Below are 14,070 nucleotides of genomic sequence, written 5' to 3'. Positions count from 1 at the left end.
GAATGTGGCAGCACTGGGAGGGAGGCTGTGTTAGTGCTAACATCTTCTCTTGCAATGGGGTGAGAATTAGGGCCAATGCACACATCTACACTCTCACGTGGCCTCCTCCTCTTTCACTTGGAGCGTCCACTCTCCTCAAACCCACCCACGAGATTTGGTGCAGGGTTCTTAGAGTGTGGACACACAGGTTTGGCTCCCCCCACTCAGGACAGTCCTCCAAACATGTTCCCAGCAAGCCGTGCTCCCTCAAACACGTGCACATGCCCTCATGCCACGCTCTGGGGCACGCAATGCCCCCTTCTATGCCATGCTCTCCACACTGAGGACCTGGGCCATGCTCAGAAGGACCAATATGGGGCCTTCTCAGCCAAAAAACCACATTGCAGTGCGGGTGCTATCTCAGGCAGCAGAGGAGACCTGGATCAGCTGTCACACAGCAGGCACAGGGCCACTCCCTTTTGAAAGTTTAGCTCTGGTCTGGATGACTTTTTCATCCTCAGAGGGGCTGCAGACTCAGCCTGTGTCATGTTTCACATGGATCTCCCTCATCCTATCAGATGGTGCCTCCATATCCATGCTCCTGCCTGTGACATTCAATCTGTGTCCCCAGGGAGAGCTGCTGCTGACCCAGTTCAAGGTGCTAACTGGGACAGGGACAGGTGACTCGGACACAGGTGCTGAACCAGCAGTGACTGAAACCAGAGCAGAGCTACCAACACCCACAGCAGCTCTCAGCACAGTCTGCAGAAGTATGGCTGCCCACAACTCTCTGCTGCTCTGAAAACACCTGGAGCTGGAGGATCTCCAAGTACTTTCTGTGTTGCCAGGGAGAGAAGCATTACTGCTTCTGGATAAGAGACTGGCTCATCACAGCAAATCCATAATGGAGTTCCTCATCTCCACCTCACACTAACTTCTAATTGATGCTCAGTCTCAGCTCAGAGAAATAAGAAGCCCCAGCAGCAAACACGGGAAATTAAGTGATCCTTCTTCTTTAGCCAACTTGCACCTTCAATGCAGAAGCCCTGGACAGAGTAGAATCGTCTCCCAAATGCTCTCAACTAGGAATGAATGGAGACACACATTGGAAGTCCTCATTTCAGCATCTGGAACTGCTCCTTGCTTCTTCTCAGCTCTAGCAATTCTCTACTAGTCCTTGCTTACTCCAGCAGAAACTGGAATGTCACAGGAGCCTAAGGGAGCCAAATAGCCAGCTCTGCTTTTCACCAGTTCTTTCTGAAACCCTGATGCCACACCCAGAGACCCAAGAGATCTGACCTCTGTGCTGTGGACCACTGCACTCTCCCCAGCCACTTTCCAGAAGATATAGGATTGCACTTTCAAATACGTTACTAGGTATTTTTCTTAAAATATGGCTTTTGGTTTGCATTTAAGCTGAATCCTAACCCAGAGACAACCAGCTTTTCGCCACCTTTCACTTACAGGCATAAAACCAGCATGTGAGGTACTTTCTAGCTGCAGGGGTAGGATGAGCCTGGAGTGGGCACAGGGCTGCTCCAAAGGACACTGACCCTAGCATCAGACACAGAAATACCTCCCTTCTGTTCCTTCCCAGTTTAAACTGGGAAAGAATACAACAGTTTCTGCCAAGAAATACAGCAGTTTCTTGGCATTTCTAAACCAGCTTTTCAGACTGACTCCAGGACCTGGCATCCTTGCTTCTGCTCTGCCTTGGCTGACATCTACCTTCAAAGCAGCAACTATTGTCAGCACATCACAAAATCTGTCAAATGACCGGGAGGATCAACAAGCTCCTCTGTAGTTCACATCTGTGGCAGCAACACTCTGGGAAGAGGCAGTGTGGATATCAGTGAAATATGGAGCTGACAGTCTGGGTAAAGGCTGGAGGGTCTGCATGGGGCAAGGGAGGTGCCAGGAGGGACATAGCAGCTTCTCAGCCCCATCACTCTGGGGCACCTGTAACCAGTGGCTTCCTGCAGGCTCTGGGGGAAGTTCTGCCCTGCAGCAAGAGTCAGGACAAGTCTCAGGGTGCTCAGCTTGCCTGCCTGCTCAGACCAATTCCCCATATTCCCCACTGAATGATCTTGGCTTTGGTCATGGTCCCATTTTACTGTTTTTGAAAGCCATACCAGCCACCCAGGATGGAAACAGAGTACATCTAAAAACACTGCACGGAGCTCAATTGAATCATCATTCTGTGTGATTCTGAATTCTAATGGCTTTTTACTTTTTTAGGATGGCTTAAAAGAACCTGCTCTTTCACAAATCTAATTCTCTCTATGTGAACATTTGGATTTCCCCCCACACACAACCCCTAATAAGTAATCAAATAATCTCAGTGAACTTTGTTTCATCCAGCTTTCATCAGGGAACATACTGCTGCCCTCAAGGGAACCCAGGATATGTATTTATTGGATTTTTTGTTTCAAATCATTATTTAATCAAGATGAGGGGGGAGCAGAAATGAAGCACTCACTCATATTCCAGACTGTAATTCCAAGTGCAATCCCAGACCAAGAGGCAGCGCAGTCTAATAGGTTACAAAAATACAATCACTGCTCATCTTCCAATTAAACTGAACAGCTCCATTTACTGTGCCATAAACAGCCCTGGGCAAGAGATGACAATGCTCAAAGTTGTCTCAGCCATGTGGGGACAGCAGCGTGGCACAGCCTCACTCAGAGCTGCAGGATTCCTTCCGTGGGTCTTTTTTTCCTCTTGTTTTGCAACTCACTTCAAAGCAGAGTTAATTTCTCTTTCAGAGAGGCATAATGTCTGCTTTTCTCTCTTTTTCTAGGCACTGTGCTAATGAAAGGAGTAAAACACTTGTGTCGGTGACCCCGGCGAGCCCCGGCCGACATCTGCCAGAGCCGGCACAGAGCCAGCACCTGCTGGGGCTGCTGGGGATGGGGCTCTGCGCCTGCCCTGGGGCTCCTCCACCTGCCAGAGCTCGGGGGAAATGGCCTCACCTTTGCTGAGAACCTACCCCAGCTGAAAAGCCAACTTCTGATTGAGTACAAAAACTAGAAGTTCTGTAGGAATTCAGTATAACCCCCTTTTTGCACAGTTATGAGTCCCTGACTCAAGGAGCACTGAGTGGGAAAATCCCCCTTTTTTTGGCAGGATGGGGAGTTCAGGATGAGGCTTTCTGTACCACAAGGGCTAAGCTGAGTCCCAGAGCAGGGAGGCAATGACACAGCTGTCCCTGCAAGCCCTGAGCTTGGGTTATTTGGGGCTGGATGGCAACACTGCTGAGCAGCCTGGCTCACCAATACATTGCTGGGGTAAACTCCAGAGAATGCCAAGCAAAGGTTTGTTTATTTTCAAAGGATCTTTTTAGCCTGCTGGGGTGATGGCATTGTATCCCCACCTCAGCTTGAGCCAGGCTGGCACTGCTTTGGAGCAAGGGTTTGTCTTCCACCACCTCTTTTTGGTACCTGGTGCAGAGCCCAGCCCTTCAATGGATACCGGCAATGATCCTTTCCCCCCAGCTGCTGCTCCCAGAGCTGAGCTGTGGATTTGTCACACAGTAACCAGGGGAACCTCAGTCCCCCGCTGGGAGGGGAAAACAGGAAAAGAAAAAAAGAGTACAACTTCCATATTTATAGGTTTTGCCTTTCTGCTCTTGAAGGGCCCTGTCTGCTATCAAAAACATGCTGCCTCACACTCAAAAGAATAGTTTTTCCTATGTAAGCCAAAACCCAGGCTAGAAAACAGCAGCAGCAAGCCAATATGCAGGTTTGCCATAAGGTTTCCTCAGCTTTCCAGCACGCTCTGTCCCAGTCCCTGCACAGCATTTCCCCATTCTACCTTCCTGCAGACACGAGCACAAAGACAAACAGCATCATTTGGACCAGCTGTACCCCACTGAGCTTCACTGGAAATCTGGCTCAAGCCTGTGATAATTTGTGGCATCACAAATGAGTTACAGTGAAAGCAAAGGAGCTGGCAAGGAAAGTGTATGCACGGTGCAGTTATCTTCATCAGCAACAACAAAGGCAATTAGATCCGTGCCCTGCAGGTATTTATATTGCACAGCTAAAGGAAAGCACAGTGGCACAGTCATCCATCTGTGTCGGTGTGGAATAAAGTGCCTGCAGCTGGGCAGGGGTATTCTGTTCAGAAATAAATGCTGCACATTACCCACAGCTTCTCTGTGCCTGCTGAGGCACAGGCCCACAATCCTGCTCTCCACAGGTGCCTCTTGCGGCTGCACGGGATTAAAGGAGAAGGAGAGGGAGAAGCTTGGAAATTCACTGCCATAAAGAAAAGTAGCAGGGAACTTTGAGGTGTTTCTGCATGTGTACATGCATGTGTGGGTGCATCAGCTTTTGCATAAAGAGGGAAGGAAGCAGCAAGGTAGATGCATAGGCACAGGACATTGTTTTCTGTGCTTTATCCCCCAGCAGTTTCCAGGCAGATCTAGTTAGAAACTGTGGCAGTTTCACTACAAAGGAATGAAGACTAATAGGGTGGGGAGGATAGCAGAATTTACCAAAAAGCACTTCAAATTTTCAGAAGCAAGGTAGTGTAGAATAAAAAACATCTTGAAAAGCAAAACCTTTGTTTTGGAAGTGCTATAGCATTATCTCATATTTCCCTGTATCTCTGTGTATTTTTCCCTGATCCTCCTTGGACAGTCCCTTTCCATTGGAGATATGACAATGCTTCTCCCCAGGTAAGGATGGTTTGGTTTGGAAGCCCACGCCAGATGGAAGAATAGGGAATGTAACATACCAACTCTCACAGAGGACTGAAACATGCCATTTTTGAATCCTAATTCTGAATTTTTGCACAAAATCTTCTATTCTCCAGCTTTTTTAATATATGTGATCAACATATTTTGCAAGAGCACATTTTCATTTCAGGCTGCTTTCAAAGTCTGACAGAATGAAGCTTATTCATAGAGCAACCATTTAACTCATGAAAAGAAAAGGCTTCAAAGGGTTGTGTATAGTCATTAATAAATGAGACTAAAGGTTCTCATTCCATTTTTCCCTTGCCAATTTTGAGTACATGATATTTAATGACCTTATTCAGCAAAATTTCAGGGGCAGCTCTTAACCAGGGGCTTCAATTTGAACAAGTGCTTAAATGTGCTCTTGAATGGTGTCCCAAGAGAATGCACTTCTTTTGGGGACAGGAGGACAGTAGTGGCTTTCATGAGTCACTATGCCTTTTAGTTATTAAAATATTTGTCTAAGTTATTAACCCTTACTAGAAAGAACACAGGAGTATCCTGATGACTTTTACTTTGCATCCACCCCCTGCATCTGGAACTATCAAGCTCGTCTTTCCTTCCCTGCAGCTTTTCCATTTGCTTCATTCATTTACCTCGAGTGAAGCAAATGGAAAAACGAGTGCAGGATGCTTGAGTTTAGCTCATTTTAAAGCTTTTAAAATTTTAAATTAGAGTTTACTCTTTCTCAGGAAACAGAACAGCTGGCAATTGGCCTCACAGGACTTAGGAAGCCTGGCTTCCGAGAGAGGAAACCTAGCACTAATTAAAAACTAGGCTTAGGCTCAAAAGCATTTATGAAAAATACGCTGCTTGAACTAAACAACACCCTGGTGACATGATGCAGTCTTTGGCTGGCTGTTTTTTTTTGGGGGGAGGAGCTCTGAACTCAGCAACACCCCCAGTTCATGACAATGAGCTTCATACCTTGTTTTTCTTCCTCTGCATGTGCGTGCACACATCAGCGTGTGGTGTGAGGTTCTGCTCTCCACGCTGCCTTATAAGGCTTTACAAGCAGTGACTCACATGGCCCCACACGCTCTATAACGAGAGCAAATATGCATATCTATAATGTTGAGAGACAGCTTGTGCCTGTCTGTACCCACGTACAATCCCTGGGTATTTTGATCGGCACGCTGTCTGTGTGGGTGAGTGGGTAGAGTCTCTCCTCTTGCTGGCACCATCTCTCTCCTATCTGATGTAGCTCCCGCGTGTGGCTGAGCTATTTCCAACTGATGACTGGGCCTAAAGGAGAAAACAACTTTGGGGCTTGGAGGACTCTGTAGTCAAAACACCTCTAGCATTACACATCCATGTGTGACTATCAGATCCTGCACTACCTCCAGTCCCACGTAGCAATTTCTCTCTCCAGAGTGCCTGTTTGATACCAACACCACAGTCAGGGCATCACACCTCTGCTTTACTGCTGCCAGGAACAAAGGGGAAGTATGCCACAGAAAAGGAAGACTGATATCAATCTCTATCTAATATTTCTCTCCATCTCTTGCTCTCTCAATTCGTGTATTATATCATCTCTTTCTGTGTATATGGAAAAACATCCCAAGGCACTGAGCCTGATTTTACCCTCAGATGCACATGCAGTTCCCATTAGCATCAATGAGGGCTGCTCATAACTTCCAAATTTGGCCCCTGGGCTTGTCAGTCCAGAGGAACAGTGATCCTAGAAGGATCCTTATAGTCAGAAAACATCCCATGCCAATTATCACCAGCTCATTACATGTAAATGTTCCTTCTATATATGTTTGATACCCTTTTTCAGCCTGAAGGACTAAACTTTTTGGATGTAGAGACCAGTGAAATAAGTTCACATCCAGCTGAACAAAGACTGCATAACAAACTCTTCCCTTTAAAATATCATTTCTGGAGGCCATTTTTTTTTTTGTTAGATGTCCTCAATTAATTATTCATAGGCTAAAGACTTTGCAAGTTTTCCCCCTCTCCAGCCCCACCCTTGGTGTGAAAGTGCTGAAGGAAGGAATGACTTCACATACAGTGGAAAACAGCACCATGAATTAATAATACAGTTTAACCAAGTTTGTCTAACATCACTATAATTGAGTTATAAAAATTTCATATCAGAGTTCTTGCCCAGATTCCTCTGGCTAGTTCAAGCAAAGAAGGACAGTGTGTAATACTTACTACTTCCTTAGAAGACAGGAAGCTGTAGAGTGGGAGGGTTTGGCTGGCTTTTTGACTGGCCTGAACCTCTGCAGAGGAGCTTCTCTTTGCCGTGGTCTTTGAATGGTGGCAGGAGCGTCTTCGTCGTGTTTTACGCCCTTCCTCTCGAGACCTGGCTCTGTGCCTCCAGGAGACAGGAACAGCCAAAATGTTATTCCTTAGCATTGCAGTATTGCCCATTCCCAGCTCCACACCAACCCTTGGCAGGTCTGTGCTAGGACTCTGCATATGGGAGAAATGTCCTTCCAACATGACTGCTCTGTGGAGTCATGAGGGAGAGAAAAGGGATGTTTTGCTTTACTACTTTAAAAGAAAAATAATAATTTTGCATCCAGGCTTTGGACCTTAACCTCAAATTTCAGCTCCAATGCATGATTTTATGGTGGCTCAAGGCAAGCCATGACCTTCCTGCACCATAGAATATTCCTATGGTGACACACCTCCAAGAGAAAACACACTCTGCTCTTGCATGAGCGCCCCTCCAATTACTGATTGCATTCCTCCCCCCACTGATCCTCAGCTTCTCATAAGAAAATTCCCAGTACTTAGGAGGAGTGAAGTAGGAGAGTGGGGGTGGGCTGTTCAAGTGCTTTCAGAGAACATGAAAAATGAAATCATGATGTGTATAAATCACTTGCTATTGCAGCAATGCTGGGTCTAGCACCAGCATCCACTTAGCCGGCCCCAGGACGCATCTGTCATCCAGAGGAGAGATTTTAATCAGGTCAAAGACAATGACTATAGATTGCCACGGGCAAATATATTTCCATTGCTAAAACCATGTTTAAGGGTTTCCTGGGACATCAGCAGAACAGAGCCCTTGGGCTGGAGAAGGGACACTAGACTGGAATCAGCTGTCATGGGCCGATCTTCAGCCATAGAGATTAGAAGTGACTGTTAGATCAAAAAGCTGCAGCCATTGCTTCTTGAGGCAAAACCCTTCCATGGCTGGGACCACAAACAGCTCAGCCCCCAGTGTGACACTGCTGCTACCAGAGTGGGAAGTGCACAGAGAGCCTGCAGGTCACACAGGCTGTGGCAGCCACATCCGTGAGCCTAGCAGGCAGTGCTGAGGACACTGAGCTTGGGAGCAGCGCTGTTACCTGCTCCGGCAGCTGGGGGAGTGGGAGTCGGAGCTCTCTGAGCGAGAGTGGCAGCGGCGATGCCGATGGGATTTCCGGGTGCGCCCACGAGAGCTTTAAGAAGCATAGAGAAAACCAGCATTAGGTGAGCAAGTGGGGGGATGCAAGAGCCAGCAGCTGAAGGCTGGGGTCGATAATGTTCAAATCAGAAGGGAGGTATGCCTTTTAGACCAAAGAGATTGATGTATGAAACACAGCACAGAACATCAAGGCATGAGAAATTCTCCGTCCCTTCATCACTGCAGTGACATCTTCCTGAGATCTCTGCTAGCCTTTTACACACAAGCTATTAGGCTGGCTCTGTAGCATGCTGGGGGAAGATTTGTGGACAAGCATGTGGGAGTGCAGCAGCCAGTACCAATCCTTTCAAGTCTTTAAAGAGCCATATGCTTGCCTCTCATCCTGCAGCCTATCCTGTAACAGCCAGGCAACTGCCCAAGACCTTCCTGTTGCTGAGCCTTGGGGGAAGCACCATCTCTGTGTGCAACCCATCACAAACCTCCAGCCCTGTCCCTAGTCCTTGTTAAAAAGCAGGTGCAGAAGGACAAGCTCCAAGTAATAGAGTACACTCAGTAGCAGCCAGCCTTCCCCACCCTCTCCAGGTGGGAGCATTTAGCCAGTCCCGTGGGCAGCTCTCCTGGTTGCTGCACAAAGTACAGCTCTCCGAAACACAGCCTGCCTTGTGCACAGTTCCTGCTTGAGGGACAGGACCGTTTCCCTGGCTTCTGACAGGTGCCCAGTCACTGGCGCTGCCTTTTCTGACAGGGCCTGAGGACAGTCCTCAGCAAACTGTGGGTAGGGGACAGAGGACCAGTGCCCTGCTGCAGTTCTGTTGCACCACCAGGCTGTTTCTCATGGATTACCTGGCCCTGTTACCTAAGGGCTATAGTTGTCCATGCCAACAGCTGAAGTCCTGGGTGCAGAGAGCAGGGTGACATGGGTGACAGGCTAGCTGCCAGCTTCTGTGCCCGTCCCTCCCATCTTTGTTCACTACAGCAGTTAATTTAGATCTGGAAGTGTTTCCATCTGCTCAGGCCGGCATGGCTGTGCCAGCAGGCAAAGCTAACTGTGGGTGAGCTGGTGGGAACAGCCTGACTTCATGGCCACACTACACAGGCTCTGACAGCACAAATACAACTTGCTTGGACAGCATTTAGCAACTTGCTGGTATAAAAACTCAGCAAATAATTGCTTGAGAACAGCATCTCCTTTAAGACAAAAGGGCAACCTCCAGGGTAATTCCTTCAACTCTGCTTGGCTGTTTTCTTTGATGCTTTTCACACCCAATGATTCTGTTTTTCTTAAACTTCGCATTTTGGGATCCTCCTTTCTTATTTCCATACAGCTGAAATCAGCAACACTCATCTTTCACTCATAGGGTGGATTTGTGTGAAAATCCCCGTGTTTGCCCTTTACCCCCTGCACCAGTCTTTCCAATTTGCCTTCCCTTCCTGCAGAAGGGAAAACCAGTCCTGTGTGATTTAGATAACCAGTCGCTTGATGCAAAGATATGTCAAAGGAGCGTGATTATACAAAAATCCTCATGGGATCCATCTGATCCATGCCTGGGAGCAAAAGATTTGCAGAAACTGGGAGTGGCTGAGCTCTGATTTGCCATCAGAAAGATGAGGCTAAAACGCCTTGGCTGGTTCATCCCCAAAGAGCAATTCCAGCAGCTCTAGTTCCCTGAGGTCAGGGCACCCCAGCAGGACATGGATCTTAGCTTTAACTGCACTGTTAGGGTAGTGCTGTGTTAGGCTGGGGAAATCCCTCCTTTTACAGATAACCTAGGAAGCCTCTCTTTTTACCACCAAGGTTTCTAGGTGCAGGGCAGCCCAGTTTGAGGGGAAACCGAGCTGAAACTGTGCCACTTAGCATGCAGAAGTCTTAGTGAAAAGGAGACTGGCTTTCTGCATGCAATGGAGATAGCCTGTGCAGGCAGTATCCCGAGGCCCAGCAAAGCTGACTGGGGGATCAGTGCCCAAGGTTCAGCCCCAGGACTGTTACCTTGCTCTGAAAGCAGGTCAGAAACCATGAGATGCAGTTCCCAGAAGACAGAGAACGAAGGGAAAAACAGAGGCAGCTTACAGTCCTTCCAGTCCTGAGGAACAATCCTTCCTTCCAGTCCTGAGGAACCCCATGTTATACCATACCCCTCGATTATGTGCCCCACAGGACAAGGACTGTGCTCTGCTAACACTCCAGGGCTGAACCTCAACAGCAGATCTTTGCAAACTCCATCCCCTCCAAACAATCCCTTCTCTTCCCCTTGACTCTGTTCAGATCCTTGGCTGTATTGTACCTCATGGGTAGGTCCTAATGCAACCTCCTAGAGCAGCAAACCAGGATTTGCTGAGGCCCTTCCCAGTAAGGGTGTGCCAGCCTGCCCTTTTGGCAGATGAGTGTTCAGCCTCTCATGCTGCCCCCACCAGAAAAGCTGAAGCCTTTTCCTCTGGACTGGTAGACAAGATTCTGCACGTCCATGCAAGATACAAAGTACAGAAAGAGGTGTCATATAAGAAAGGCAGAGGAAAGATCTCCAGCCTCTACAAACCCTTTTCCATTCCAGCAAAACCAGAATTACCGGTTTTAGCTTCAAAATAAACCTGAGCAATGCTTAGAGCTGTGCCGCAGGTGTTAGCTCCAGGGGCCCCACCACATCAAGCACTTCCTAGCCCCACACTGTGCAGGCAGGGCAGAGAACTCCATGAACCACTACTTACTGTTTTTTGTGTTTTCTTTCTTCCTTTCTCTTACTTTTGGGGCTTGAAGAACTAAATAAGAAATGGCTAATTAATTCGGAGATTTCTGTTCCGATAAAAAGCTGCACAATCACACATCAATGTTACAGCTCAGTTGCCCAAGAGCATGCAGTAAAAATGAAAGGGATTCATGATTGCCACAGCACAGGGGGTCTGAGTGCCTGCTGACAAATCTGCTTCATGGGCTTGGCCAAAACCCTCAAAGGGATCAGCCAACTTGGTGACTTTGCCTTTTTCCATAGAGAAAATGAGTACTTCTTGATAATGAATACACACACACTGGAATCAGAAGAGCTCTTCCAGTCCACACCTGGTGAGTCACGGACCCCAGACCCACATGGAATGGGGGGACCCAAGAGGATTCCACAAAGAAACACAGAAAAAATGTCTTCTGCCCCCAGTCAGTGAACATCAACCTTGAAGAAACCATTAAACTCTTATTTCTAAGGGACCACCCATACTTGCTCAATTCTTACCTGTGCCTTCTCTTCTTTGATGATAACCTGCAAGACACAAATATGTATATTAAATACAGGGTCTCACAAAATTGGAAATTTGAGTCCAAGACAATGTCTTTAGGCTCAGACTGAGCACTGAGAGACCTCATGCAGCACCTGGGCGGAATGATCCCTCCTCTCCTTTAGCCAGCTGGTGAGGGAGCAGCTGAGAAATGCTGGTGTGGCAGAAAGGACCAGCACACCCTACAAGTAACTGAGAATATTGTCCTCAAGATATCAAGTCTTTAGAGAGATCAGATGCATCCCCCATCTTTGGTGGGTCCTTTTTCTCTGCTACTGCCTCCAGTTTTGCACAGCATGCAGAGGTAGGTCCATTCCCTGGTTTTCTGTATGAAAGACCAAATAGCAGTCAAGGGATATATCCTCTCTGTGTAACTCCAGAGCAGTCTCACAGCCGAACCAGCTTAAATGGGTTTATGGCCAGGGGCATAAATGGCTACCAAAGGCTCAAAGCCAGAGTCTCTGACCCAGGACTTCCAACAAGAGATGGCACCCACAAAAGAGCATAAGAATTCCTCCTTGGGAAGAAAGTGTTTTAAAGGAGTCCCTATATCCTTGTTTCTCCTTCTCCTTTGCTCTTCTTTGGAGATTCAAGCTCAACTTTTCACCCTGTTACTCACTTTTGGTAGCTTTTCTCTTTGGTTCAATATATTATAAATACATGAACCTTCTTAGGGAGATGGAATCCACTGTTCTCATCAAATATTGGTTTAACAGCTGAGAGAAAACAGTGAAATATTTGCAATTTTAAAATTTAATCACACTCTTTGAATTAAAAATGGACTTCAGAAGGGGAAGGTGGAAACAGTGACTGGGGCTGGAAGAGGAGAGTGGGATGTGGGTGTGGGGAGCTGGTCTGAGCCTTTTTCTGTTCCTGACACTCTCTGCAGGCTGGGCAGGAAGAGATGGGGACCAGCACAAGCCCTGAGCACTGATTCCATTGGCATTCCAGAGGATGGACACATGTGAAGAGGACAGCAAGGACAGCAGGCTGAGGCTCTGCAGACCTCACAGGGATTTGACTTGCCCACCTCTGTGTCCCCACACCCCAACAGTTCACGTTTCTCTGTTTGCACTGGGTGGACACCTCATTCCATGCCCTCCTAGTCCAGAGGGACTCCAACTATGCCTCCCCTTGGCTGCCCAGTGCTCACAGATCCTCGTACCTCTCTGCCCACTGGGACCAACAGCTGCCCAAGGCAGCAGCGTCTTCCACCCCTTCTCCAAACCCCCAACAGCCGTTGCCAGCAGGGAATTACATTTTCAAAGAAAAAAATACCTGTTTCTTTTTCGCTTCTTGGAGCTTTTCTTCTTCTTCTTCTTCACAGGTGAAGGACTGTAGGAGGGAGACCTGAGGGGGGCAGAGGGGCATTAGGGACCACAGAGCTGCTCACAGCCATGCTGGCCACCCCAACACTCACCCCACCACCAGTGGCATCTCCAGGGCGGAGAGTGACTGGGGGCTCCTGGCAGGAGCAGGATGAGCCCAGGGATGAGCCTCAACCCAGCTCTGCTGCCCTGAGTGGAGGGTGAGAAGATGGCGGCACGTCCCTGGGCTGCGGAACCCCCAGGCCCTCACACAGACCCTTTTCCCTCACACCCAGCTGAGAGCTGCCATTCCCTCCTGCCCCACACACTGCCATGGCCACACTCACATCCTTCACCAACCCTTTTCCCTCACACTGAGGGCTGCCCTGCCCATCCCCTCATGCCATGGCTCCCTCATGATGCTCTCCCCTCACACCCAGCCAAGGGCTGCCCTGTCCATCTCCTCACACCGCCATGGCTCCCTCATGATGCTCTCCCCTCACACCCAGCCAAGGGCTGCCCTGTCTGTCTCCTCACACCGCCATGGCTCCCTCATGATGCTCTCCCCTCACACCCAGCCAAGGGCTGCCCTGTCCGTCTCCTCACGCCACCATGGCTCCCTCATGACGCTCTTCCCTCACACCCAGCCAAGGGCTGCCCTGTCCGTCTCCTCACACCGCCATGGCTCCCTCATGACGCTCTCCCCTCACACCCAGCCAAGGCGTGCCCTGTCTGTCTCCTCACACCGCCATGGCTCCCTCACCTCCTTCGCTTCTTGCGGCCAGATTTCTTTTTCTTCTTCTTCCCCCGAGCCGGCAGCGGCCGCTCCCCATCGCACGAAGGGCTGAGGATGGGGGACAAGATCCAATAAACATTAAAAATAATAAAAATAAACCCTGAATGGGCTCACATGGGACTGTCTGGCATCCCTGCCTCAGGGACGTGGGGCAGCAAGGTCAGTGTTCATGGTGGGCCAAGGGTGTGCGTGTTGCCTCATTACCCTCTAACGAATTATTTAGTCACAGTTTAAACAAACTGTCTAATAGAGATATAACAAGACAGCTCCACCACAGCAATGCTGATTATTTAAAACATGTTTGCTGAGGTTAATGACTCCAAAACAGATTTATAGGTTTTGTTGCTCTTTGTAAATATGCTTTAAATAATTAATTGGCATTTAATTTGCATACAGTAATTATTGCAACCAGATGCATCTAACTATAATAAAGACTTGACATGTGTTAAGTAGCAATTGATTAGAAATATATATATATTTATTGAGACACTATGGCAATTGAAGGAGATATGCATCTCTTATACAGTTGTTAAACCTTGAAAATAAACCCTCTTGCAAATTAATTTCTTCTTTAAACATATGATGCTGAATCGTGTTATGTTTCAATGAAAAGCAAATACCGTGG

General features: G+C 48.1%; 1 protein-coding gene across 4 annotated transcripts in view; it reads right to left on the bottom strand.

Annotated features, from left to right (window-relative positions):
- SRRM4 (serine/arginine repetitive matrix 4) overlaps positions 1–14,070 on the bottom strand; it is a 46,459-nt gene that overhangs the window by 11,483 nt on the left and 20,906 nt on the right. The window contains exons 3-8 of one of the 4 annotated variants that reach the window (XM_068208924.1): positions 13,413–13,493; positions 12,621–12,692; positions 11,300–11,326; positions 10,785–10,835; positions 8,023–8,115; positions 6,881–7,043 (exon numbers count right to left, since the gene is read on the bottom strand). In XM_068208924.1, coding sequence (XP_068065025.1) covers positions 6,881–7,043; positions 8,023–8,115; positions 10,785–10,835; positions 11,300–11,326; positions 12,621–12,692; positions 13,413–13,493 — 487 coding nt within the window. The remainder of the gene's footprint in view (positions 1–6,880; positions 7,044–8,022; positions 8,116–10,784; positions 10,836–11,299; positions 11,327–12,620; positions 12,693–13,412; positions 13,494–14,070) is intronic. The other 3 variants (XM_068208925.1, XM_068208927.1, XM_068208928.1) reach the window with 3 other exon arrangements.

Source organism: Anomalospiza imberbis, chromosome 18, assembly GCF_031753505.1.
Source record: "Anomalospiza imberbis isolate Cuckoo-Finch-1a 21T00152 chromosome 18, ASM3175350v1, whole genome shotgun sequence".
Classification (NCBI taxonomy): domain Eukaryota; kingdom Metazoa; phylum Chordata; class Aves; order Passeriformes; family Viduidae; genus Anomalospiza; species Anomalospiza imberbis.
Note: the sequence above shows the minus strand (reverse complement) of the source record. Positions and strands in the feature narration are given on the sequence as shown.